Source organism: Tiliqua scincoides, chromosome 8 (genome assembly GCF_035046505.1).
Source record: "Tiliqua scincoides isolate rTilSci1 chromosome 8, rTilSci1.hap2, whole genome shotgun sequence".
Classification (NCBI taxonomy): domain Eukaryota; kingdom Metazoa; phylum Chordata; class Lepidosauria; order Squamata; family Scincidae; genus Tiliqua; species Tiliqua scincoides.
In genome coordinates this window covers 3077295-3104362 of record NC_089828.1, presented here as the reverse complement: position 1 = coordinate 3104362, position 27068 = coordinate 3077295, and the positions used below count along the sequence as shown (strand labels likewise).

General features: G+C 46.9%; 1 protein-coding gene across 4 annotated transcripts in view; it reads left to right on the top strand.

Moving 5' to 3' along the window:
- Positions 1-27068, top strand: part of AKAP13 (A-kinase anchoring protein 13) — a 219914-nt gene that overhangs the window by 67679 nt on the left and 125167 nt on the right. For all 4 annotated transcript variants that reach the window (XM_066636597.1, XM_066636598.1, XM_066636595.1 and 1 more), the window contains exons 4-7: positions 6049-6199; positions 14761-15057; positions 20142-20325; positions 24008-24197. In XM_066636597.1, coding sequence (XP_066492694.1) covers positions 6049-6199; positions 14761-15057; positions 20142-20325; positions 24008-24197 — 822 coding nt within the window. The remainder of the gene's footprint in view (positions 1-6048; positions 6200-14760; positions 15058-20141; positions 20326-24007; positions 24198-27068) is intronic.

Genomic DNA, 27068 nt, shown 5'->3' with positions numbered 1-27068 from the left:
GCTGTGCAATGTCCTGCCCCCTGGTGGCCACAGCGGAACGTTGGTGAATTTTTCCACCTTTTGTTAGCTCTGGATAACTTAAAAGGAACAAAAGCAGCTAGTTTTCTCTTTAGGCAGGGACGCCCTATTGAAATATAAGTGAACTACATTTCGTTCTCAGTTTTTCCCAAAACATGCGGTTGCTTTTCAAATAACAAGGATCACTAATCTCATTGCTCCAGATCCTCCTGGTGTAGGTACAATGCTGGCACTCCTGGTGAAGGTTATAGAGCCAGCTGCGGTGTAGACTTGCCTGCAACACCCTATAACCACGGTTAGGGGCGTATCTGCCCTGCAGTGGAGGCTAATCAAAATCCCCACTTAACTAAGATTTGAAGTTGGTTTCTGAGCCTAGTTCAGATAGAATATTGTTGGCTTGTAGGGAGGGAAAATGCTGTCCTATGTGTTCCCAATTCATACCCATACGTACATGGACAGTGACTGGCAACTCTGGTACTGCTCCTAGAGTAGGCTGGTCTTGATCTCTCCAATTCCATTAACACTCACATCTGCTTCATCCCATGTTCCAGCTGTGAAGTACCTGTCGCTGGGATTGTCCAGCAGGTGCTAAAAAAGCCAACACTTAACCAGATACAGTGGAGGACTTCCAAGACCCTAACTATTGTATAGAAAAGGGAATGTTGGCAGGTGCAGCTTTTTAAATTCAACCCTTCCATGTCCAGCTGCACCTGCCAACATTTCCTCTTCTACACAGTGGTTAAAGATATAGGCACTCGGTCCTGCACTGTATCTGGTCACCCTGACATTGTAATGTGTAAATGTCCTATGTAGAACCTACTATTTTAGTAGGCAGTTCCATCTGCTACTTAGAAGTTTCACAAGCAAGGCTCTTAGAGGGGTTTCACTCATCATTGTGTGATGTCCAATATGGGTTCTCCACCATGACACTTAATAGGGAGCTGAAGTCAGGGCTGCCTCCTGGTTAACTGCACCCATCCTTGCCAAGTGTGCCTGTTAAATGCCAGGAATATCTTGGGTCTTCACCTACAAAACTGTGTGTGTGTGAATTGACCTTTAATGCCTGAGTCTGGGTGCCCCAGATTCTTTTGATTGATACTTGGATTGTAAAAACAATGTTGGGAATAGGGCATTTAAATTTTTTTAAAGAAACCTTTGATAGCAAAGCTAGATGTGTGCATCTTGCATGGGGGGGGGGAAAGAAAACACTTGAAGTATACAGAGAGTTTCTGCTGTTTATGTGCTGAAACAGTAACCCAGGCTCCCTCACTCTAGCCCCAGCCCCAACTCCATCATGGCAGTTGTCCATTCCACTTATTTCTGGAATTTCTCCCTTGGAGGCCTTATCTGCAGATGATTGCAAAACAGTCAGCAAATGACATAAGTCTTCTTCCCCACCCCCCCACCCCCACATGCATGACCCAGGTCACTTCTTTTTACCGGGATTGTTTTTTCAGCTCCATGAGCAGGTATCTTGGGAGTTTGAGCGCAGATTATATTATCACCTGTACATTTGCAAAATTGAATTCTTTGGAAGTGTTCTGTTTGTGGCCAGTTTTCCATATATTGTTTATCCAGAAAACATGCTAAGGAAAAGTTGGCATTATGGGAATGAATGGGAAACGGGGTATGTGTGTGTTATGCTGCTCTGGTGAATTACACTTTACTGGCAGTGGTGATGGGAACAAGCACACCGAAGAGGCTTCCACCACAACAGTAGTACAACTAGAATTTGACGTTGTGCTGCTTTCTAAGCAAGTCTCTATCTCTGGCATGAGGCTAACTGTTTTGACAAAGCAGACAGCCTCCTTGTGGCAAGTTAATTCTGCAGCAGAGGGCTTAACTTATTCAGAAGGAGACTTAATGTATGGGCCTTTAAAAGAAAAAAAATATAAATCTTCAGTCATTTTTAATGCTTCCTAGTTAGCGATTCTGTGAGAGATGAGGAATGGCAAATAATTAACTAGCGGAGCAAACCACCACAAAATTGAGATGATGGCTGCCAAGATGGAAATGAGAACCAGTAGTTACTCTGATGCTGGAGAAATTAATGTACTGCACAAGTGTGAGGAGACGCAGCTCCTACCAGCAGGCAAGTTTGGACATGGGTGATTCTATTCATTTGTTTTATTTCATTTATATTATCTTTTCTGTTATGGAACTCAAGGTGGCATATTTGGGGTTCCCAGGTACGTGGGGTTCAGGCAGTGACCCAGACCTTGACCTGTTCAGCTTCATGCCCTGACCTGCCTGTAGATGATAGAACTACCTACCTATGGCTGTAGCCATGATGTCTAAATGGAACTTCTAGGTTCAGAACCTGTATCCTTCTGGGAGGGAGATGCTGGTGAGCGAGAGCAAGGGAGGACTGTTGCTTTCATGCCTTGTTGGTGGACTTCCTGGAGGAATCTAGTTGGGAAACAGGAAGCTGGAGATGATAGACCCTTGTTGTCATCCAAAGGCCGTGTGCGTGAGATTTTCCAAATAGGTCCATTGTACAGATGAACAGGCTTTAGGCCCAGGGTGTTTAGCTGCTTTGGTAAGAAGAGGACAGCAGTTCTCTCCTCCATGCTAAGACTCCATCTTCAATAAAAAGTTGGCAAGTTTTCTGTCTATCCCAAAGAAAACATGTTGGGGGGTGGGGAGAGATGCTGGAAGTGGCTTGTGCTTTTATCTAGAGGCCAAGAATGACATTGCAAATTGACCCTAGCAGTGTGTGTGTGTGTGTGTGTGTGTGTGTGTGCGTGCGTGCTTGCTTGCTTTATTTCTGACTGCAGGCAACCAGACACCTTAACAGACCATGTTATTCTCACCCATCTAATCTGCACGCCAAGCTGGGCACTTTATTAAAACAGCGGGTCCAGTCCTGGCTAAGGGCTGTTTGCAGAGGAACCCGATGAAAGGTGTCAAAACGATTTTGTGTGCACCCACTTGGGAAATCATCCCTGCCCATCTGTGATGCGGTTTTCTGGTCTGTCCTGCCATATAGGAATTGATATGAACTGTCACCAGCGGTCTTGCTGCATGGTATTAATAATCCTATGCTTGCATGTAGAATGAATGTCTGATTATCAAGTGTTGACTGCTTTTGCGCTGCTTTTAATAAAACGCTGCCCTTCAGTTCAAAAAAAAATCCCATTGTGTTGACATTTGGATTTCCTTAACTAGCTGTAGGCTGGAGAAGATGGATGTTTTCTTTTCAAGTGCTGCAGTGCTTTCCCGGTCTAGTGATAACCACGGCCTGCTTTTTGGTTCCAAATTAAATGAATGCTTCATTCTGACCCCCTCCCCTAAAGCCCCACTTTCAGCTTGTTTTAAGAGGAAGAATGACTTCCTCGGAGGAGCCCGCTTCCTGTATTGCCCCATGAGTCTTGATGCTCCTCTGAATTAGCAGTTCAGAGCAAAGATAGAGATAATGGGCAGTTTATCATCTCTGAAGCTATTTTATTCTTGCTACATCTCTGGAAATGGGTTTGATCTTGTTGCATCTCCGTTCAGCCTTTGTTAGATGCTGTAAAATTGCCTGCCTCCAGCAGGGAGGTGAGTACAATGACTTTGGGATGGAATTATAACTTGGTGGTAGAGCACATGCTGTGCATGTAGAAGGGTTCTGTCCCTGGCATGGGCAGGTAAAATCCTCTGCCCACCCATCCATACGACCACCTGATGTGAGTTGCATCCGTGGCAGATAGCAAGGAATCTGAGAGGGTGGCGGGTTCAGGTCGCCTTACACCCCAAGCTGCCTCGAGCGCCTCCTTCCAGCCTGCTGCTTCAGTCTGTGTTCTGCTTGCTTGAGCAAGAAGCAGATCATTCCCCTCCTTCCCTTGCTCCTTGTGCGCTGACATGAAACCTGGAAGTGCAGGACTTCTGGTTTCATTTACAGGGACAGTGTGATTTGCCCTGTAAATGAAACCCAAAGTCACATGCTTCCAGGTTTCAATGTCAGCGCACAAGGAGCACGGTAAGGGATTTTTTCTCCTCTACAGCAGCGGTTCCCAAACATTCAGCTGGTGGCTCCTTTGACCTACTGGGCTATTGGCCATGGCTCCCTATTAGAGCCACAATGCAATACACTGTAGGTCAAATGGGACTTGGACAGGGTGGCAGGTTTTTCGCAAGGATTCCATGGCTCCTGGCTCACAGTTTGGGAACCCCTGTCCTATAGTGTAGAAGCAGTGAATCTGAGATAGCGTCAGGGTCTGATGCAGGTGGCATTGCCCTGGCGAAGACCCCTTCCTGAATCTTGGAGCACAGCTGCTTGAGTGGGTAGGTAATCCTGAGATAGATGGGCCCATGGTCTGGTGCAGGACAAGGCCACTTTTGTAGCGGAATAATAACTAGAACCACCTTCTGCTGAGTCAGGCCTTGGGTCCATTGAGCTGTTGATTCTTCAGGGGTTTTAGATGAAGGTCATTCCCAACTTCCCCTGGAGGTTGAGCCTGGACTCTTCTGCATGTAGAACAAGCAACCTCCAATAAGCCTGAGCTTGCAGCCTCATCTTCCAGCTTCCAACTTGCGAAGAGCCAGCCCTACAGTCTCCAGTGCCTTGTCGCCATTTTCTTCCCTTCCTTGTGGCCCCTGCCGCCTTCTTGACCACTTGTCTGTCCCCTTCCAAGCTCTGCTGGCTACCCTGCACTTGACTTTCGCCTGACCTGGGCTGCCTCTCCTTTGGCCTTTCCAACTGACCGTGTGCAGACCCTGCGGAGTTACTGGCTGCCTTGAAATGCAGGCTGGGGGGGTTATCGTTGTTTAAAAGGCTGTTTAGTTTTTTAGGCCGCCTTGTAGGGCTCCCATTTCTCCCCGTGTGTGCAATAGATGGCACCGCTCCGCGATGTCCAGGCTCCCTCGCCTGACCATCCAGGCTCACCTCTCTTGAAAGGTTTACAACTTTGAAAGGAAAGGTGACCTTTTGAGCGCTGGATGGAGGAAAATGGCATGTTTTCGTTGGCAGCGGGGCAGGCGGCCAAGTAAACATTAGTCAATCCCAGCTAGGTACAAAATTAAGTTATACTTTTGTTTGCCGGCCTGTGCCAGAGCAGCACTTTGATCTCAGGAGACGTTGGCCAAATGGGACTTGGCAGGCCCGCTTTCCGTTTGTTAGCTGCTTAGAATGAAGGGGGTTATAATAGCCACCTTGGGTGGTGGTGATCTCAAACAGATGACAGTATTTGGGTAATAATAAATGAGCAAAGGTAAACACGCTTGAATTAAAACGTCTCTTTCTAGGCCGAGGCAGCGGCAGTGTTGGAAATGGATCACCTTCCTAGGTTACAGGAATTCGGTTGCTCTGGAGTTGTTTAAAACCCTGAGCCTCACGCTGCAATCTGTGAATTTATATTCTAGCAGGGTCTATTTTGAGAGGAACAAATTCTGAACCCAGTCTTGGGCTTTTAGAAATGGGTACCGTTTTTCCTCTAACTGCCCCCCTTTAAGCAATAATTTCATTTATATCCAACCTGAGAAGTCGTCTGAGAAGTTCAGGCCACCAAATTTATCCCCATTTTATCTTCCCAAGAACTCTGTAAGGTAGGCTAGACCAAAAGCTAGCTAAAGATCATCCTATTAGTAGTTGACCTAGCAGTGGTTTTACGGTAGGCATCTGGGTTGTAACGTGGTGGTGCGCTTCTTTCCATGTCTTCTCAGAAGTAAGCCCCATTTGAGTTCAGTGGGCCTTACTCCCACATAAGTGTGTACTGTATAGGATTGTAGCCTAAAAGTTAGAGCATGATTGTAGACATGTCAACTCAGAAGTCGGTCCAGCTGATTTCAGTGGGACTTACTCCCAGGTAAGCGTGTATAGGACTGCAGCCTAAGTTGTGTCTAAGAGCTCTTGTGGATTGTTCTTGTTTTTTTTGTGTCTCTAAACATATTGATTTGTCATCTAGAAGAAAAGGAGAATGAGTGATTTTTGTACCGTGAGAGCACAGAATCTGCCCGTGATCCTGAGGAATGGAGGGCCTAAGTTTGGTATAATATCCTCATACTCTTCCACTTTCTCTTTCTTTCTCTCCCCATCCCCCCGTCTTTTAGGGTGACTGCATAATCACCGTGTTGCTCACTGAAGATGATAAAGTGGAAAACGATGATGTAGCTTTTTACCTTGTGTTTACTGGATCTGCTGCCCAACACTGTACCAGCACTAGGAAGCTTGATTCTGGGACACTGGAGACCATTGCTCCTGGTAAGCCTATTTGCACCCTCTCTTCCCTCCTGAAAACCTCGTTACATCTTGTATTATAAACAAGGGGTCCACAAATTCTGCTTTGCCCTCCTAGCCAGGCAAAAATGTGTGCTTACCCTGATGCTACTTCTCTCCTAAGGGAAGACAAGAGTGATTACCTGCCTGTGACATCATACTGAATTTTGCCAGCTCTGAGCAGTGTGACTGAGGGCAAGGCCGCACCCTCCTCCCTTCCTGTAAGCTAGAGATGGGAAAGGGGTTCTCTCCACTGTGACAATGATCTTGCTGCTTTCCGAGGCTCACTGTGACATTGGGGGGAGGGCATCCCGTCCCTTCCTCAACTGTTGGAGGAGAAAAGGGACTCTCATAAGCATGCACATGTCTGTCTGCACATGCACATGTCTGAAATCACGTGTGTGCACATGCTCTTCAGTGGTTACAGTTAGGAGCCTTTGCGATAAATGTTGCCACAACTTTGCAAAACATTGTATGGTTCTGCATGCTGCCCAAAGCTGCTTTCTGTAATTTAACAGCAGTGGAAAGTGCTGCGTTACCTTAACTTCTTTTATTGTTGCATGAAGACTGGCTGATCAGAGTTGCAATGTAGGCTGGGAAGATGGGAGCTGGAGATGCAGGCAGAGGTTGAGATGCAAGCAAGGAATGATCGCTCCGCGATGAGACTGGGTAGTAGCTACTCGGACTTTATTCTGCCAGTAGTGGGAGTGTATGTTTAATATGTTTCTACCCTGCCTTTCCTTCACTTACACAGATGCCCAAGATATCTTGTGAACAAGTATATACAGTAATTATTTAAAAACAATGCAGTCTGTGCATACAGGGATCAGATCAGCATTGTACAACTAGTATGCTCATGCATGGATTGAGCATGTGAACATGAATTGAACCCATGTGAACCTGCCTTTCCTGGCAATGCTAAGGATTGCATTGGACCTCTTCATGCAGAGCAGGTGCCCTCCTCTTACTGAACTATTCCCTTATTGTGTGTGACCCTTATTGTGTGCTAAGCTTCTGTTGTGCGCAGTATTTTTGCATGGTTCCTGGGTGGGAGGAAGCTGCAGTGCAGTAAAATAAGCACTTGTGGTTTGGTTGCCCCCGTGATACAGCTTCCTCTCTCCCGCTCACTCCCATCACCACCCCAGTTCAGTTCTGGCTCTTGTCTCTTATTTTTCCCCCCTCCAAACTCCACACCGAGCATATGTAATCATGTGCTTTAAACTGTATATTGAAGCGGTTTCCTTGGAAATAATTATGGTGACTCAGAACCAGCGTTACTTGACCGCTGCAGGATTAATAATGAGCAAGAAACAGGCTGTAACAGAGACCAAGCCCTTGTTTATACATGGAAGTCTGGAGAAATGGAAAAGTGTGCCATGATGCGGGTTGGGGAAGAGAAAAGAGGGAAAACTAGAGGGATTGGCTTTTGGCCAGAGCTGTCCATGCACAAAGTGGGGTGGTAGAGCCAGCTTCGTGCTCAGGCACACACTCCATTTCATTTTCTACGGAAGCACTGGGACAACTTTTTTACTTAGGCTTTTTGACTCTGCTCTGCTGTTGTGTGTGAGACACTGCTGGGGTAGTGGTGGAGGCTGTAGCTGCAGGAAGGACAATGAGCAGTGTGAGTTTTGGGTTCCAGCCTGGAGTGGATCCTGGTGGTAGAAGTTGGGGGGGGGGTGTTTCATCTTCTGTACCACCTTCAAACTCTGGCCGAAAGGAATGCCTTTCCCACCCCTCCATGGAGATGCCAAGTGCTGGATTAGATCTCTTCATGCAAACCACGTACCCACCCGCTGAGCTATTTCCCCATCCCTGTTGAGTGACCAACAAATGAAGCTCTTGCTCAAAGCCCAGAGCGACTCCTGTGATCAGGCCAGACTGCTGTCTTGCAGTTCCAGTTCAGTCTAGGCAATGAGGGTGCTCCGTTTTCCATGGTACTTGCCGCTAAACTGCTTTCACCCCAGCTCATTCATCCTCCCCCCAATGTGATAAGAACGGTGTCTGACAGTGGGTGAACTCAGCCAGGCTTCATTTGACTTTGTATATCATAAAATAGTATTGTAGGAAAACTGTGTGTATGGACAGGCATGTATACAGAGACTATTTTTTGATTCATAGTTTCCCTGTCAGCATTTGTGCTAACTGCAGTCCATACTGTAGTGGGTGTTCCAGACCTACAGAGAAGTCATGGCTTCTGCTGTTTCCCTTGCTGTGCCATGAGAATGTCTGAATACTGTCTTCAGCAGCATCCTCCAAAGGTGGAACAATGTCTGTCTTGATGCCCTGGTTTGTCATGAGATGCAATATCGACACCTCAGATTACCTACTCTGGTTTGCAAACCAGCTTCAAATTGCAGTTTCAGATCCTGGTTTGATGGCTGTTCACAAACCATGGTTTGTCACATGGCGTGGGTTCCTACATCATGACAAACAAAGATTTGATGTTGTGTCTGAACCATCTTAACTTTGCTTATGGCTAAGTAGGATTCTGAATTGAGGTTTGAAGAAAGTGAACAAACCCTGGTTATGAGTGACTGAATCACCTTAACCATAGTTGACTGGCATTGCTTACTCATCTGGCAAGGGAACATGTGATCTGCAACCTTGATCATGCTTAAGAGATGGCCATCTGGTATGTCTTGCACGCATGATTTGCTATCCATTACTGTTAAGCTCAGGAAAATGGAACAGTAACCGACTTAACTAATCTTCCACAGAGCGACCTTCTTGGAGTAAAATGTCTGGAATCCTATACGCAAGTACATGGGAGTAAGTCTCATTCAATTTAGTGGACTTACTACGGAATAGGCATGCATAAGATTGTGTTAAGCTCTTTACCTGTTGTTCATTTACGTACAGTGGGCCCTCCTTATCTGCAAATTTAATATTCGTGGATGCTGAGCCTGTGGTTGGAGGGCCTCGGAGGACCTCCTGAATACGACTGGAAGGCACTTTAGGTGCTGCCCCCCTCCTGCAGATAATCTAATTATCTATGGAATTTTATATCTGCTTGAGGGGGTCCCTGGAACAGATACCTGACAGATACTGAGTGCCCACTGTGTATCCAAGCAAGTACATTGTGCCTTTGCTGTGATTTTGCCTTTCACAAACCTTTTTGCTTCTTAGGTTTGATGCTTTAAGATTTGCTAAAAATATCTTCTCCCTCCCCCCATTATAAAGTGTTCTTTGTGTTGTGAGGCCACAAAAGTAAACAAGTTGCATAAGAAATGATTTCTTGAAAGTAAAAGTCATGTGGGATTGTTTTTCAAAATGTGCTTCGTTATGAAATGTATCAACCTCCCCTCCCTGCTTCCTCCCCAGAACAGCACTGGAAAGTCCTTCTCAGCTGCTTGTTCTCTTGGAGGCCTGTTTGATGAGCCACTGAGAGGCCAGCGCGTCCCTCGGTCAGTGTCCCCTTAGTGTGGCTGCCAGCAACTTACCTTCATTAGAGATGAAAAATTCCTACCCCATCTACCAGTCTCTTTCACCTTTCTAGTTTAGCTGCTGAAGAGCCAGAAACAAGTCTTTGGGGCTTGGTTGCTCCAAAGGCTACTTCAGTTGCTGACCCCACAAGAGTCAAGAGAGATTCTGGGCTATGAAGTTGCTGGGATAACGTCCAGTCAGTTTAGTTTCTTGCCCGAAAACAAGAGAGGAGCCCTGCTGGATCAGACCTGAGGTGCATCAAGTCCGCCATCCTCTTTCTGCAGCAGCCAACCTGTTGCCCCCAGGAAGCCTACAAGCAAGGCACAAAGTCAAGAGCCCACTTCTACTGTTGCACCCCCAGCTGATTGTCTGTGGTAGAGTGCCTCTGAATACAGAGGTTCTATTTCTATCCTTGTTAGTAAAAACACCAGAAAAGCCCTGCCAGATGAGAACAAGGTTCTGTCCTCTCCAGTGCCTGATTTTCCACATGCCTTCTGGAAGCCCACGGGCAGGAGGTATAGGCAAATAGACCTCTCCCATCTAGCAACTGGTGGTTAGAGGTAGACTGCCACTGAGCCTGGAGGCAGCAGATTGGAGAGAGTGTGTGCGCCTGCCCTGTAGGATAGTTAAAGGGCATTTGGTAATGCACCTCAGTGAATTGCTATTCTTGAGGGTCAGACTTTGCTCCACCCTGGTGACTGCAGGGCTACCATTTAATATGATCCCTCCATCACCAGAAGAGGCAACAGGGTGCATATTTAAAAATAGCTGTTAAAGCTAAACTCCTGTTCTTTGCTCCATGAGATCTGAATACTCCAGTTAGGAGCTTGGGATGGACTGGCTCCAACTCCTGCCTGGATTGATCATAGTCATGCGTTTGTGACATTTTCAGCAGCTTTTGTTTAGCTTCAGCAGTGTGTTTTGTCTCCATGTGCTCTTAGTGTGAAGATAGGAAGCCTGGAAAGCCAGCTGCGACCCTTGGCAACTACAGCCAAGCCTGATGCAAGCGGAATACTAGAGTTATTTTCTACCTTACCTGCCTTGATCCTATTGCAGGAGTGTGCCAGTGGGTGGATTGGGACTCGGGGAAACCTGGTTTCAAACCCTCTTATAACCACAGAGGTTGGGGCCACTCCACAGACTAGCTATACCTCTGGTACAGGTGACTTATCTACACCAGGAGAAGCACAGATCACAGTGGTGGATTTGCACACCTGAACAGGAGCACTGGACTGAACTAGGGATTCCAGGGAGTGGTCCTGTGTGCATCTCCAGCCAGTAGCCAGTATTCCCTGTAAGAGGTCTGCCGGTATGTGCAGCCCCTTAAGCCTGTCACGCTCCTGCCTTCTTTCTCTACACCTAGAAAGTAACGGGCTGCCTTTTGTGACCACCTGATTTTTCACTAACCAAGTTAGTGCTGCAGCAACCTGTCCTGAAACAAGACAGGCCTTGCAGAGCACAGGATTGGGGGCCTCCCGCGCAATTTAAGCCTTTGCCATGCTCATTATTGAGTTGCGCCCCTTTCTTTTGAACTCATTGCCAAAGTCAGTCTGGTCCTTTGGGTCCCCACCCCTCCTGTTCTGAAATCTCTGTCACTCGTCAGGGGAGGAGGAGGAGGAGGAGGAGGGCATCAAAGCATCTGGAAGGGAATCGACTCGCTGCCCTTGAGGAACATATTAAACTCCTCTGCTGTAGCCGGGCCCTTGTTTGATCTGGTTTAAATCCAATTTGTCACTTCATTCCTGTCTCGGAAAGCCGCAGTTGGTTTTTACACCCTTCTTGGTTCTGCATACCTTCCCAAAATCTCATAGATGGGGAAAGAGAGGGTTGCTCTTGCGCTGCAGATCACTGCCTGGCTGGCCTCCTCCTCCCACCGCAAGTTATTGCATGTTGCTGAAAGCTCTGTTCTGCTTGTCGTGCGCGGACTCCACTACAACTGGTCTCGCGCCAGTTTCGTAGTAAAGACTAGGATACGTTATCCTTGGGGTTTAAAGTTGCATTGGAAAATCATAATACAGTATCAGCCCTTCAAAATGAAATGTGCCAACTGCACTGTGAGCATCGGTTGGGTTTGCAGTGCTTTCGGGCTGATCTTGTCTGTGCATTCAGATATACATGCACTAGAGACAAAATGCATGTGGGCTCCTCCCCCTCATTTAATTCTGTAGACCAAAGGAGAGGGTTAGAAATCTGAAGTATGGAGAACCCATCTTTCCCATGATTCATTTGGTACAACCCTTCAGTCACTGTACCATACTATAACTTAGCTTCAATACATGCAGCTGGAATAAATGCAGTTTTTTTTCTTCTGTATACCCCATGCCCATTTCTTTTCCCTTCTGCTGTTGTCTCCTTCGTGTTTTGGGGCAGGGTCCTTGCTCTCTAGTTCTCTGCAAAACACCGTGCCCTTGAATGTGCTAAATCAGTGGTTCCCAAACTTTTTAGCACCAGGACCCCCCTTTTTTTAAAACAACCTTCTTTTGGGACCCACCTAGGTTTACCAGACTTCACAAAAAGGAGATTTAGAAATAAATGAAATGTTTCTAAGTATTAATAACCAGAAAAAAGACCCTCAAACATTTATCTCCCTATATTTACACATTCTTGCAACTAACTGCAGGTATCAGCTCCTATTAGCAGCTATCTTGCAAACTGCAGGAGCTGAGCTCTTTGCTGGTTAATTAGCAGCTACAGCATCCAGTTTTTGAATAGACTAGGACCTTGAGGCAGTTAGTTACCTGATGTTTCCATCACCTTTTGGTGACCCATCAAAAATCAGGTTGTGACCCACCAGTGGGTCCTGACCCACAGTGTGGGAACCACTGTGCTAAATATATGTTTTTAGAAATGGTTTAAACCCCCCTACGTTATGCTTTATTTCTTCAGAAGTATGAGCAGTTCCAGTTGCTTTGCTTCTTTTGCTTAGAAAGTCAAAAGTATTTTTAAAACTTTCTAGTCTGTGATGATTAAGCCAGAATTTTGAGAACTAGTTTTTCCTCTTCAGCTGTGAGTGAAGGAGAGCTTTTGAGTGGCTGTGAAAGGAACTTCCCTGGTTGTCTTTGTCCACTGAACAGTTGCAGATGTCAAGCCTGGTGGTGGGGAGCACATCCTTTCAATTCATATATGCAATTAAAAAGGAGGGGGGGCAAGAAAAGGCATAAGAGCTGATTCACACAGCAAGAGGCTGAGGTAATGGGGCAGTGCAGCTTTTCCAGTAATTAGGGAATGGGAGGCTGTCCTGGCAGGAGGGGCTGTGACGTCAGTACAGCAACGGGATGCGGGGAAGGGAGCCCAGCCTGCAGAGAACTTGAAACACCAGTCTGGTTGTTAAAGGGGTTTGGCAGGCAATTGCAGAACAATGGCCTGGCTGCAAAAGTATGAAACGTCCCCCTCTCAAGTGTCGGAGCTGGTTTCCCATTTGCCCTGAGCAGCTTTTGTGTCGCTTGTTCGGGCCCCAGTACAACAACAAAAACATGTACAAATCAGATTGTGAAAATTGACTTTTAATTTGGCAATCAGATTTTTTTTTTTAAAAAAAGGGGAGGGAGTTCTTATTTTCTGGGTGTGTGTCCACATATTTTGGTTGGCTTGCCTCTGGGGGGCAACCCCCTGGGGGGCTGGGGGATAAGAATAGGCCCTCAGTTTGATTGTACTTGTCGTAAGAGGTTACTGAACAGCCACCGGGTAGGTGGGACTTGTCAGCCTGGGAAGGCAGCTCATCTGAGAGAAGGAAAACTCTGATCCCAAACCTCCACTGCCTAGTGGCTACATCCAGTTATGGAAAAGGCTTCAGGAGTCAACCTCGAGGCAAAATCCGGAGCCAGAGTCCCTGAGGCAGTTCATGGCTGAACACAGTCACGTTCTGGCAACTCCTGCGACGCAGCTGGAACCAAAAGCTGGCTTCTGCTTTTCCATTGGACCATTTCAGCGACGTGGAGAGGGGGGATTTGCTGCATGGGTAACAGTCTATCCTCCATATCTACTCTACTCAGGCTTCGCACACTGGAGAGGACACTCTGTTCCAGAACCACCGTTCAGAGCGCAATACCATAGTCTTCCGAGACTGAAGGATGCCAACAACAGCCAGACAAGATTCATGGTTGAACGTACAAAGTTGCCTCTGACTGAGTCAGAGCCTGGATTCATCGCTCTGAATCTTGCCGACACAGATTGGCAGCAACTTTCAGGGCTTCAGACTAGGAGGGGTCTTCTACCAGCCCTGCTGGAGATGCCAGGGGTTGAACTTGGACCTGGGCTATCCCTCTGTCTCATCTCTACCTGGCAGGAAAGATGGTATCTCTTTCTTGACAGCACGCAAAACTTTGAAAGAGGTTCTCTACTTCCTCCATAGCCCTGTGCGATGCCAGGGAGCAGCCTGGAGAAGAGTGGGGTCTTGACCCCGACATCACTCTGATGGGATCAAGACATCTTGCTGTTTTCCAAGTGCCTCTGAAACCCAGCATGAGAACAGCAAGGCGCCTTTGTCTGTCTCTCACTAGCCAGTGCAGTGGTGACCCCTGTGCAGATCTCTCACTGCCTGGCTACTTGCTTAAATAAGCCTAAATTTGCTTGGCATTTCTGAGAGTAAGACTTGAAAGTGCATGAAAAGCATGTGTGCAGCTTATGATGTGGTGATCTTGTGTTACTAGAAGTTTGCATGATTTGCTACCTTCATCCAGTCGGCCTATACTGGGTGTGGGGAAACTTTGTCCTACCTCTGCATTGGCCATGAATAGGTCATATGACTGCCCTGATGCCCAGAAGAATTGCCTGCTCTCAGAGGAGGCTATGTGTTGCTTCTCTGCATGAGTTCCTGCTTGAGCCTTACTTTTCCCAATTAGATTAAGTGGTAACAGACCAATCACAAGGGTTGAGATTTTTGAGGCTGTATTGTCTTACTCTTGCAGGCATCCAAAGCAACACTGGGACACTCTGGGCTGTGTTGTCCCTAGATCTCAATGCAAAGAAATATGGGCTAGCAGTTTTTTCTCCATTGCATGTAGACTGTATATTGAGAGCAAACTCAGGAGGAGATAGCGTGTTCCTACATGGAAAAGGGTATGTGTAAAAAGGTCTGTGCAAATGTGGTCTTTCAGCTGCTTCCTTTTCTCTTTGTCCTGCAGGCCATAACTGCTGTGAGACGGTGAAAGTATCTCTCTGTGCCGCGAAGCAAGGCCATCCTGTTCTGGTGGTGGCAGAGGACAACTTCCAGTTCATTCAAGATGAAGCTTATGATGCTGCTCAGTTTCTAGCTAGCTGTGCTGGCAACCAGCAAGCTCTGAACTTCACAAGATTCCTGGACCGGTCCAGGCCACCCGCTGGGGATGTGGACTCCCTGGACGAAAAAGTGGTTTTGGCGTTTCGTCACCTGAAATTACCGGCTGAATGGAACGTGCTGGGAGCAGACCATAACCTTGGTGGTAAGTTGCTTGAACTCGGTATGTGTAGTCCAGCATTTCTCAATGGTTCTCTTTGGAGCCTGCTTCGCGACAACAGGTCACAGATCTCCTGGGATGGGAGCAGCCTAATCAGTCTTGCTTGTGGCATTTATTAATAGTGCTTGTAGCCTGCTTTTCAGAAGAAAGATTGGTTCCCAAATTAACTTACAATTAAAATCAAAACACAAATGAGACTTTGTGAAGCCACTACCAGAACTGTACTATGTATCCAAGATTTAGCAGCCAAATGGGTGGAAGGAGTGGTGGTTAATGCTGAAAGTCCATTCAGTCCAAATGCATTTATGACAGCGATTAGTTTCTTATAATGGGGCAGCCCTAACGAATAGCCTTAAGGCTTGAGGGGCTTAGTGATATGACCCAGCCTACACCTGCCCCCACTACCTGTCAGTATTGGACTTGGGGGGAAGACACACCAGAAAAGAGTCAAACATTTATTATTACATACATACATAAGACCTTTATTGGCATAGATAATGGAAATACGAAACAACAACCAAACATTAAACATTCAGAACACACACACAATAAAATAAAACACTCGTAATCATCCAATACCTCCTCCCCCCATTTACCATAATATATTGGAAGACCCAGAATTCCATCCTGCCAGAATCCCAGAAACAAAGTTGGCAACCTTGTCAAGAGAGTCAGTTTCCTCTATGGAAAGAAGAGTTTGTAATTTAAATGAATCCTCCCAGCCCTGCATTTTGTTCAGCAGTGGAGCCAGATAGATCTTACGAAGGGTATCATGGAGTGGGCAGTAAAAAAATATATGATGTAATGTCTCCACACAATTCCTGTCACAGGTACATCTTTCTGAGTAGGGAATGCCACAAAACCTGCCCGCTAGCAGAGCTGATGGAAAGGCATTGCATCTCGCAAGGGAGAATGCTCTGCGAGCCTGTGGGCACTGCAGATGATAAAGGAAAGAAGCCGGCTTCCCAAAGCTGACTGGGATGTGCAGATGGAGAGGGGAGCAAATGGTGTTAGCTGCACAGAGTAGCTCTTGACGCTCAATATCGAGCAATCTTTCCTTGGTAGTCCTGTAGGCTTCGCTTAAACCAATCATACCCAGGCTTGCTGTGTCTAGACCTATCGATTTAAGCTTGGAGAGTAAATCCGCAACCTCCACAGGCAGTACTGGATCAGCCAGAAGCTGGTACATTAGCCCATACGGGGCAGCACTGAAGAGGATTGCAAGCCAAAATTTTACTGATCTCAACCAAGCCAATGTTTTGAGTCTAATAAAACCCACTTCAAGACACATAGCAGAATATGGAACACATCTGGGAAAACCCAAGATCCTCCGCAGGAAGGAGGCCTGTATGCTCTCAGTTGAATGATTCAAGGCCTTATGCCAGATTGGACAGCTATAAAGAACTTGTGAGAGTACCTTAGCCTTGAATACCTCTAAAGCAGCCGCGACATATCTGTTACCTTGGCTAAAAAAAACAACTGGGAAATTGCAAGGGATGAGATTTTTGATGCATTTAGGATTGCATTACGATGAAAAACCCACGAATGCTTATAGTGGAAATTAATGCCTAAATATCTGAATTTCTGAATTTATTATTATTATTATTTATTAATTTATATCCCGCCTTTTTGCCCCATGGGCACACAAGGCGGCCTACAACAATTTAAAATACAAAAATAGCAAAAACAATTAAAACAATTGCACATAATTAAAAAATCTAAAACTAGCATCGTGGATTCTAATACAAAAGAGAAAAAAGAGAGAGAAAGCCAGCCAGCCTGTCAGCAATTAAAAGCTTTTTGAAATAAAAAGGTCTTAAGTCCACGCCGAAATATTAACAAAAAGGGAGCAGTTCTTAATTCTAATCTCCCTTTATTACACAAGCTTGCAAACTGCAGGAGCTCAGCTGTTCATAGGATAGTTAGCAGCGATCTGATTTTTGAATAACCTCAGCGCTTGGAGCAATTCGTTTTCTGACCTTTCCATCACCCGTGTTTTCATTGGAGGCTCTGCAGGACCCTTGAGGAATTGGGTCACAACCTACAAAGTGGGTCCCAACTCTCAGTTTGACAAACACTGGGCCATATTGTTAAAGCACTTGTTTCCCCTTTTTGAGAGCGTTGTCAAGAATAATCACTAAGAACATACTCACTGCTGGTGTTGATGGGATGCAAGTACAACCCCTTTCTCAAGAATGCTGAGCCCCTGAAGGTTCCCAGTTTAGGTAACCGGTGATTGGCTCCTACCTTCAAAGTGCTTGTTTTGATGGGAGAAAAGGCTGCAGTGGCTCCTCTTGCCCCGGCCTTAACTTTTCCCCTATCCCTCCTGGATCTGGCGTAAGTGGATTCCCCAGCAGATCATCTAAAGCACATGGTTGTCAGGGCATGTGAGCAGCAAGCTGTGTTGGTGTCATTGGGGTACGTCTAGCTTACATGACCTCAATCCCATGTTCAACCAATGCAGAGTGTGTTGTCTGAGAAGAAGGCTGTTGTGTTGGATTGTGTTCTGTGCCGCTGGTGGAGAATCTTCAGCATAGGATGGGATATACTCTTCCTTACATGGCTGGTTAGTTCTGTGCCCATCTGGTTTTCCTGTGGCTGCAGTTCGCAGGCTTTTGTTCAGCAACCACCACTTGTTCCTTTCTATAAACAAGGAAGACATGGGAAGGCGGTGTTTTGCTGAGCCGGCAACTGTTAGAGTGGTCACAATGTTGTTGTTCTCAGCATTCGATGGGTTTCTTTGGAATGAGACTTTCAACCACTGGGGCCATTGTATGCTTATGGTTGAGTTAAACTACCCCCTGCTCTTTTGCATCCTCTCACTGTGGGTTTTTAGATGTCTGTCTTCCAACAAACTCCATATTGACCTGTCTTCTGCCCTGCGGGTCTCCTGTGAAACCTCTGGGCACCTCAGAGGATCCTGGGACATGTTCTAGGGAGTGCAGTCAAGTCGGGTAACACACTGGCCAAGCTGAATTTGAACTAGAACCCACTCAGCAGGCGAGGGACAGTGGTGTTGGGTAAGCTGGTTAGTATAAGAAGAACCCAGCTAGATGAAGCCAGAGGCCCATCTCTAGCTCAACATCCTGTTTCCCATGGTGTCCTCCTTCCCCCCCCCCCAGCTGCCTCTAGGAACTGCACAAGCAAGAGAGGAACCTGAGAATTAAAAAGGATTCAACCAGTGCTGAATGTTACCAGGAAACCGTAACCTTACATCTTGATGGTTCTCTCCTTTTCACTCTGATAAAAAATGGCAGTAGGTTTTTCAGCTACTCTTTGGGTCAAATATTAGCAAGAAATGGGGTAAGTAGCTAGGGCTGCCATTCATACCAGCTGAGGACGGGGGTTTGTTCATTGTGAAGTTTGTCCCCACCCTTGATGAAAGCTTAAACCAATTGCACGCTGTGTAGCTTCAGTTGTTCCATGATGGGATCCCCAGGCAGTAAGAGCTGTTTGTTTTGAATGGATGCACACATGGTCAGAATCTCCTGCTTTTGATTCCCACTGATGCTCTGCTCTTTAAGCTTGGTATTGTATGCGGTCATTGCACATGCCCTTCACCCCAGGACAAATAACCATATGGCGGGCTGGCCCTCTATCTATCCCCCCACACTTTTTATTATGGTTGTCCCTTGTTTCTCTCTCCCTCTGTTGCCTTTCCTCAGTCTCTGCTATATTGATATTAGATTGTAAGCCCCTCGGAGCAGGGACCTGAACCCATACGCTCAGCACATTGATTGTGTTATCCAATGATAGCATTGAATGAATGCTAGTGATAGCAGTGACCAGGGTTTCCTTTGAGCAGCTCTAGGGTTGCTTGAGACCTGCTCTCAAGTGCACAGGGCATTGATTTCTTGTTCTGCTCTTATCAAGACAAGGCTGGCATGTTTTCCTGTCGAGCTTGAATTCAGATATATTTGGGGAGACATGCCAAGACTGAGCAACCTTTTCTGACTCTGGTGCGCAGGTTAAGTTTTATGCAGGCACAGAGCCAGGCTGTTCAGCAAACTCTGAAAGGGTCAGAGCAATGAAGCCACTGCCTTGTGTTTGGACTGTATGGGTGGGGAAGTGATCTTAAGAAGAGGGTCTCTTAAACTTCAGCTGACATGGGGGGGGGAGGACTGGGGAAGGAATGAACTGGACCAGCTGTAGTAACCTTGTGCCCTGGTATGAGTTGGGGTTGTTGGCATGTATCCCAGCGATCTAGTGATCCTCCTGTGCTTGGACTGTACCAAACACAGGCACACTGGACCTGTATTAATGCAAAACATTCTCTGCCCATAGAAAACCAACATGTTGGGATGAAGGCTAGACTTGAACCCTTTTCTCTGCAAATGCTAGTTCGTTCTCTCTCTCTGTGGATGGTGGGTGGGGGGAAGAGCTCCAACCATATCACCCCTCACCTGTAGCCTGAAGGTACTTTATTCCAGACACAGGCTGACAACCTCCGTGAGGACTAAGTCTGTGTGCAAGGTAGATATGTGGGGACCTGGTGGGTGAGCAACCTTGTTTGACTTGATAGAAAGGAAGGGGCCTGGGTTTTGCGTAGGGCTAAAAGGTGCAACCAGGAGCTGAGAGTCCAGACTGGACAGCAAACTGGAGGTGCACCAAAATCAGGGGAGATCTGTTAACCCAGACAGTCGCTGTCCCTTCGCAAAGTCTTTTGCACCTCTTCTTGCCTGAGAGGGGCCAGTCCTGAGTTGGAGAACTAAGCAGGCAGAGGAACCCCTGTGTACTTGACTGCCCTGGAGGTGGTCTGACTTGTAGTCTTGGTGGCTGTCTGCATAGAGCAGTTGGTCACAGGCCTGACGGTTCCCTGTGGTCCCAGTGGCCTGACCAGGACCAAAGCCTGTGTTGACGAGAGCACTATCTGAGTTTGAGGCAACACCCGCTGAATCTGTCATGTGCTTTATTTGCCTGCTTTCAGAAGTGGGGGCCCCACGGTCCACAGCGACACTCCGACGTTGAATGGCAACCTAATACTAATGGGACTTTCCAAAGCTGGCATCAGTCTTGGCCTCCATTCTAAACTCTTGTTGGTTTTCTTTTCCTTGCGATTCTCTTTCCAGAGCACGTGCCGCGGGAGACGTTGATGCATTTTGCAGTGAGGCTGGGACTGCTGCGTTTGACGTGGTTTCTCTTGCAACAGCCAGGCGGCAGGGAAGCCCTCTGTGTCCCCAACAGTGAAGGAGCCACACCTGTCAGCTTGGCCTTGGAGAGGGGCCATCAGAAACTGCATCAACTTCTGACAGAGTAAGGACACTTTCTCTGAGTTTTGTGATGTCGTTGATTCTACTTATATTCATCTGTTCTCCCATCAAGGAGTTCAAGGTGGCCTCCCAAGCAGGCGCTGACCAAACCCATATATCCTTAACTTTAGCAGGGGCTGCAGCATCGTGTCCATCAAACCATGTCCTGGTATTCTTGTTTACACCAGTGTAAGTTGGTCCTTTATTCTCATGGGTAAAGGTCATTGCCCCAGTGGACTGTACCATGGTTATGTCGTGACATCTACCCAGAATTCAACTGTATTCAGTTGTATACAACTGTATCTACCCAGAATTCAACCAACTATAACCAGGGCTTCCATTGTAACCCAAATTTACAATTAGACTTTAGTTCCGATTTTGATGCAAACGCTGGTCAGTATAAACCATGGTTAAAACTGACTCAACGGAGGCTTTTTATTCCAAGGCAAATTGGAACCTTGGGGTGGGGAGGAGCCTGTTCTGGAGTGTGATCAACCTCCACTTCACCCCTGTGATTCCTCTTTGCGTCTCAGGCACACATGTCCTGGGTGTGCCTTTTTTTCCCCTGGGGGCAGGCAATTTTGCTGTATTCCTGTGTTGGGAGTGATTCTCCCTCCCCAACACAAAGATGTATCGGAGCTCTCTTCTGCAAGCAGAGACTGCTTGGAAGTTGGCAATGCCATCTTGCACTGACCTAGGCAGCAACTCTTATGGAGTCATAGGAACCTTCACCTAATTTCTTGCAGCGCAACAGTGTGCTCTGGCATTGTTTGGGGATGACTAATGTATGCGCTTGCCCTGGCCCACCTGTAAGTTCAGACCCATGCTGATTGCAGCCTTCATCACCCAGCTGTCTCTCCTGTGCCTTTTACTGAGATTCCCATTTCCACCTCTTCCTCCTAACTTTCCACTTGCAAATCCATCTGTCAAGCAATGTAAGCTGCTATAAACCTCTTAGTCTAAGTGCCTGTAATCTCTCTACAAGTAATCATGAAGCTGGCAAAGTGGAGGAAGTACTAATGGTTAAGCAGGTCTCTGAAGAGTAATTTACCCCCCCCCTTTTTTATAATTGAGTGTCACTTTAGGTGTACACTTATGAGCTTTAAGGGAGGTGGTCCTTGGGGATCTGTGCACAGGCTTAGAAGTGTTCAACCTGTGATCTGCTCCATGCCCGTCTTCTCCTTTCTGTCCACTGAGTATGAAACAGGTATCAAGGTGCGTCAAGGGCCTAGTGAAGGGAGGAGCTACTGGGTTCTTTGGGTTGTGAAGCTATAAATCAGGTCTTGGGCAGGGCACAGCGTGTTTCATATTGGTGCTGAAACACGCCTGTCAACTGCAGTCTGACCCAGACTCTGTGAATAAGAGAACTCTTCTTTTGCTAGATGATTTTGTAGTGTTTGTTCACCAGGGATCTGGTCCAAGGCCAGATGTATATATTCGGCAGGGACCAAGGAGCAGGCCTTTTTCCAGACTGAATCGCATCAGGCTGTAGATGAGGTAGGATTGTGGCGGTTCCCGCAGGGGGGGAACCTCTGGTGCTTCAGCTTCTTCTTGTAGTCTCAGCTTCTTCTTGTAGGATGCTCTGAGTCTTTTGTACCAGGAGATTTGTTCATGGGGGAGTTTTCAGGTGAGCTTTCCTCCCTGCAGCCTGAAGAATGTGCAGTCCAGGGTAAGCTTACATTGCTGGTTCTTATCTATGTAGAAGATGAGCCATGGTGGCAAGCAAATTCAGGTTGGTAGGACCACAAGATGCCAACTGAGTGTGCCGGTTGACACTTGGGGCATAGGCTGTTAAGGTAGGCTGCCTGTGTGGGTGCCCACCTAGGACTCTGGTCTATATTTTTATAGACCAGAGTCTATAATAACTCTGGGGGTATGACTCTGGGGACCCATTTTTATATGCTGGAGGAAAGTGCCAGGATATAAAACGTTACTTCACTCCAAAAATAACTACGTGTCAGTAATATCTCCTGGTGTCGTAAAGGCGTGAGCCAGCACACTGGGTCATGTTGCCAAAATAAATGTGAAATGCTGAGTACTCCAGGGATGTTCTCTCCTAGACTTAAATTGCAAGGCTTGGTCATTCTCTGTGGAAGGCCCTTAGTTCAGTGAGTGAGCACATGCTTTGCCTTGTCCCAAGTTGGATCACTGGCTTCATTTAAATGATTTACGTCCCGTCTTTCTATCCAAAGAAATGGAGCCCTCAAGGGAGCATCTTGTCTGGAGATTCTGCACAGGAGTGTATGCAGAGCATCTGCTCAGCCCTTAAGTTGAGGACTTCGAAAGACTCAGCTACCAGTGAAAAAGGTCCCAGGTTCAACCTTTAGCACCTGCAATGGAGTCTCTCAGGGTGACTCCATTGCACATCACTCCAGGCCAGGAGTGATGTGTGTCTCTCTCTCTCTCTCTCTCTCTAGATCCTGAGACAGCTGTTGGCAACTGGAGGAGGCAGTATTGGGCTAGACTGCGACATTGTCAAGGCAGCCTTTGCCCAGCAGGACAGCTCATGCTGGTTAAAGAGTAACTGAAAAGGGAGTTGCCTTATCTACAGGTCACAAGGTGGCCAAAGAGCACTTTGATGTGAGACCACATCCAGAGGGAGTGCTCATTTTGTGGGAGGCAACTGCAGCTTGTAATGTGCACACCTCTTTGGCTGGCTTGTGGCATTAACTCTACTGATTGCTGTTGCCTTCATTTTCAGTTTTAAGTATATTTTTTACAGTGTCCCACATGAGAACTTCAGAACTGGTTGGTTTGCCAAAGTGTTGTCCTCTTGAAGGAGGACATATAACCTGAGAATAGTCTCACAGGTGCTAAGAGGATGCAATGGGTGGGGAAGAAAGACTTAAGGACAAGTAGAAAAACCCACCCTTTTTGTCTTCGGTAGATTTGGACCCTTGACTGGAATTTGGCTGCATGGCCTCTAGAGCAGCTGTAGAAATTGCTTAATGTGCTGGAGAGGACTTCTGGTAGAGTGTGGGGAATGTTGCATTCTGGGCCTTTCAAATGTTGTTCCTCATACAGAAGTGTTTGAGTGACTCTTAAGCTAATGATGCAAGCCAATTTGAATCCTTTCCCATTTAAAAAACGACCAAGGGAGGGCAAAGCTGTTCGAAGCTCAGCAGCCCTGGGGCCTGGACAAGTGCCTACATGGAGAGGACCACCTCGGGGGTCCCTGTACTGCCACCTGAGTTTCATGATGGAAGGCAGGCAGGATAAACATGTCCGAAAGCAAATAACCCTTCTGCTGCTCCCCTTTTTTTCTAGAGTTGCCAGTTTGCCAAAAAGTGGTCTTGTTTCTCCAGCTTTTATTCTTTCAGGTGGACAAGCAGCAAAGGTTAATCTGAAGCTGCTTTTGGGCTGATACTGGACTCTGCCCCTTGACCATTGGGCCTCTGCCCCCCTCATGCCAAGTTCCCATCCCATTTTTCGATTGGTAGCCTTGTGACATGATGCCCTCTGTTTTTGGAGGCAGCAGATCAGACAACTCTACTTCTTCCATTAAACTGGACCCCTAGGGAATGGGGTCTCTACCCATCCAAATGATCCGCTAAACCATTTTAATTGTAGTTAGTAAAAGTAAACCAGAATCAAACTCTGGTTACATGTGTGTGCATGAACAGCTCTTTTGGTTTGCTCTATAATAATTTATGGTATTTGTGTGTTGTCTCTTTTTGTAACTTCAGAGAAGGAGCCAGTGAGCCAGACTCCTGGAGCACCTTGTCACACACAGTGCATTCTGGCGAGCACTGCGTGAAGCATCACCAGGGGCTAAACATTTATACTTTGACTGTGGAAGCCAAGGAAGGAAGCATGTCCAGCATGGAGAATGACATCAGCCAGCTCTGCACGCACATAGAGAGTCACCAGCGTGCGGTGAGGAAAATTTTTTGGAGTTGCTTTCACATTTCTGACCAGCAAGGGAAAGGGTTTCTCTTGTAGAAGGCAAGGCGTGTTATCAGTTGGAGAATGATTTAAGAGCAAGGTCTTGGAGAAATAGTGAGCCCTGTGACACTTGTGTTAAAGAAAGATGCTTGTGTGGCTGGCCCAAGACATTAATATTTAAACTGACAATTTGCTTCCTTTTTGTGTGTCCAAAATCTGTTGCCTGAAGGAACATCTCTGCTGGCCAGGGTAGCCCTGCTGAGTGACTCATGAAGTAAAAAGGGCTCTTCAGGGGCTCTCTCTCTGAGTCTGGACAGACCAGAAGAGAGAGGGAAAGTGGGCCGAGCTGACTATTGTACTGCTGTTCCCTGACTCCCTTGTACTGCACTATTGTTTCACCGGCTGAAAAAAAAGCAGTGCCATCCCATCAGCTTATCCTGGTTTAAAGATATAGAGCTAGCAGGCAAGAGAAATGGGGGTTAATGTGGATGCTGGGAGCATGACATAAGTATATTTATTGTATGCATCTGTGGGGAATTGCTTTCATGTGTATCCTTATATCCCACTTTTCTATTTGAGGGTGTCCAAAGTGACTTAAAAGTGCCACAGCGATGATGTCAAATCACAGTTTCAGACAAATACAACATATGAGCACTTTAAAAACATATTTAAATAACCACTCAGCAGATCATGTCCTTGAAATAGCAGCTCAGAATTCTCACTCAAAAGCTGGTTGAAAAGACAGACCGACAGAGAGAGAGAGAGAGAGAAAGAAGCTGGCACTTCATCAGTCCTGTTTATGTCTTAGCTTCATTGTTCGTCACCTGTAAAACAAGAATATTCATTGGTTGCCTCTGACTTGGGGTCTTTGTGCAGTTCTGCTGGTCAGTTTGGAGTTGTTGTGTTGGAATCCCTGATCCTGTAGTGCAGAGGTCTCCAAACCCTTGCCCGGGGACCAGATGTGGCCCTCAGCGAGCCTCTATCCAGCCTGCGGCCAGCCTCTTGTCCCCTGAAAGCCTCTGTTCCACTCAACTGAACATGACCAGAGCTGTGCTCTGATTGCATCTAGAGGGTGTTCTGAGGGCCGGAGAGGCTGAGTGAATGAGCCCACTCATTCATTTATTCATTCATCTGAGTTCCATCTCTAACTTATTTATTTAAATTTTATATTTAAATTTTTTTCTGGCCTTCGGCACTGCGCCAGATATTTCATGCGGCCCTCTGGCCAAAAAATTTGGAGACCCCTGTGTCGTGATTCGGAGACAAGCTTGTACTTGCACATGCAGTTGTCTTCCAATGAATGGCTCATGGAATGTTCTAGGCAATTCACTCCTGAGCCACCATTTTACATCTGGCTTGGCCCCTTCCCTAAGCCACTATTTTGCACCCGGTTCCAGGGGGTGGACCTCAGATTTCTAGTCAAGGAACAAAGCAGATCCCGCAAACCTGAAATCTGCTCATTACTGCTGTACACACTCTCTGGCTAGTCCATGAAATGTCCCAGATCACAGTAGTGTGTGTGTGTGTGTGTGTGGTGTTTTCTCGAAAGAACACTTTAAAATGTCACCTGGCACTCCCACTGGCTGTCAGTTAAGGGCAAGATATGGCCAGCAGCACATCACACACTAACTTTCTTAGTTGACAGCACAAGCACCGGATGGGTACATCTTGTCTGGCAGATCGGAAAGGCTATGTTTAGATGACTGTCCTTTGAGGGCCTGGTTTGCTTCACATCTAATCTAATTTGAATTTGGACCAGGGCCCTGCCATTATTTCATTTCAGTTCACGCAGGGTCAGCCGGGAGGCTGTTGGCTTCCTCTGGCTCTGTTTTTTCAGTCTGGGGAAGCAGAATGATTTCACTGCAAGGATGGTGGAGAGCTCCTGTTCCTCTCCCCTCTCTGAAACACTTGCCTGGTCCAGAAGAAGTGTCGCTTATGTCTGGGTCTACTCACGCTGCTGGCTGGGAACCAGCCAAAGCATTTCCTCTCTGCTTTCCCTTACGGTGGTAACAGCCCCCAGGCAGTTGATGCTCCATTTGAATGAATCTGCTTATGTGGATATTTTTATGGGGGCGGAGAGATAGAGCTGGGCCAGAATGTCTCCCTGCTTTCTCAGCCTCTTTGGTTTTATTTCTTGCTAGTTCATAGAATGCTTAACCCAGTGCTTAAATCAGAGCTTCCTGGAGCAGCAGTATCAAAATAACAAAATAGCAGCAAAACCCTTATTGGTTGTGAAAGGGGCAGGGCATGTGGGTGGGGGTACAGATCCTACCGGTGGCTCTCTCTTTAAAGCACTTTTTGTTTTAATCCAGAAATCCCTCAAAGTGATACTATGTTTGAGATGAGGTCTCTTGTTATCTGGTGTGCTCCCTGGGGCATTTGGTGGGCCGCTGTGAGATACCGGAAGCTGGACTAGATGGGCCTCTGGCCTGATCCAGTGGGGCTGTTCTTATGTTCTTAACTACAATTCCCAGGAAGCCTTGCAGGTCTCTTGTTATCTGGTGTGCTCCCTGGGGCATTTGGTGGGCCGCTGTGAGATACCGGAAGCTGGACTAGATGGGCCTCTGGCCTGATCCAGTGGGGCTGTTCTTATGTTCTTAACTACAATTCCCAGGAAGCCTTGCAGGTCTCTTGTTATCTGGTGTGCTCCCTGGGGCATTTGGTGGGCCGCTGTGAGATACCGGAAGCTGGACTAGATGGGCCTGTGGCCTGATCCAGTGGGGCTGTTCTTATGTTCTTAACTACAATTCCCAGGAAGCCTTGCAGGTCTCTTGTTATCTGGTGTGCTCCCTGGGGCATTTGGTGGGCCGCTGTGAGATACAGGAAGCTGGACTAGATGGGCCTCTGGCCTGCTCCAGTGGG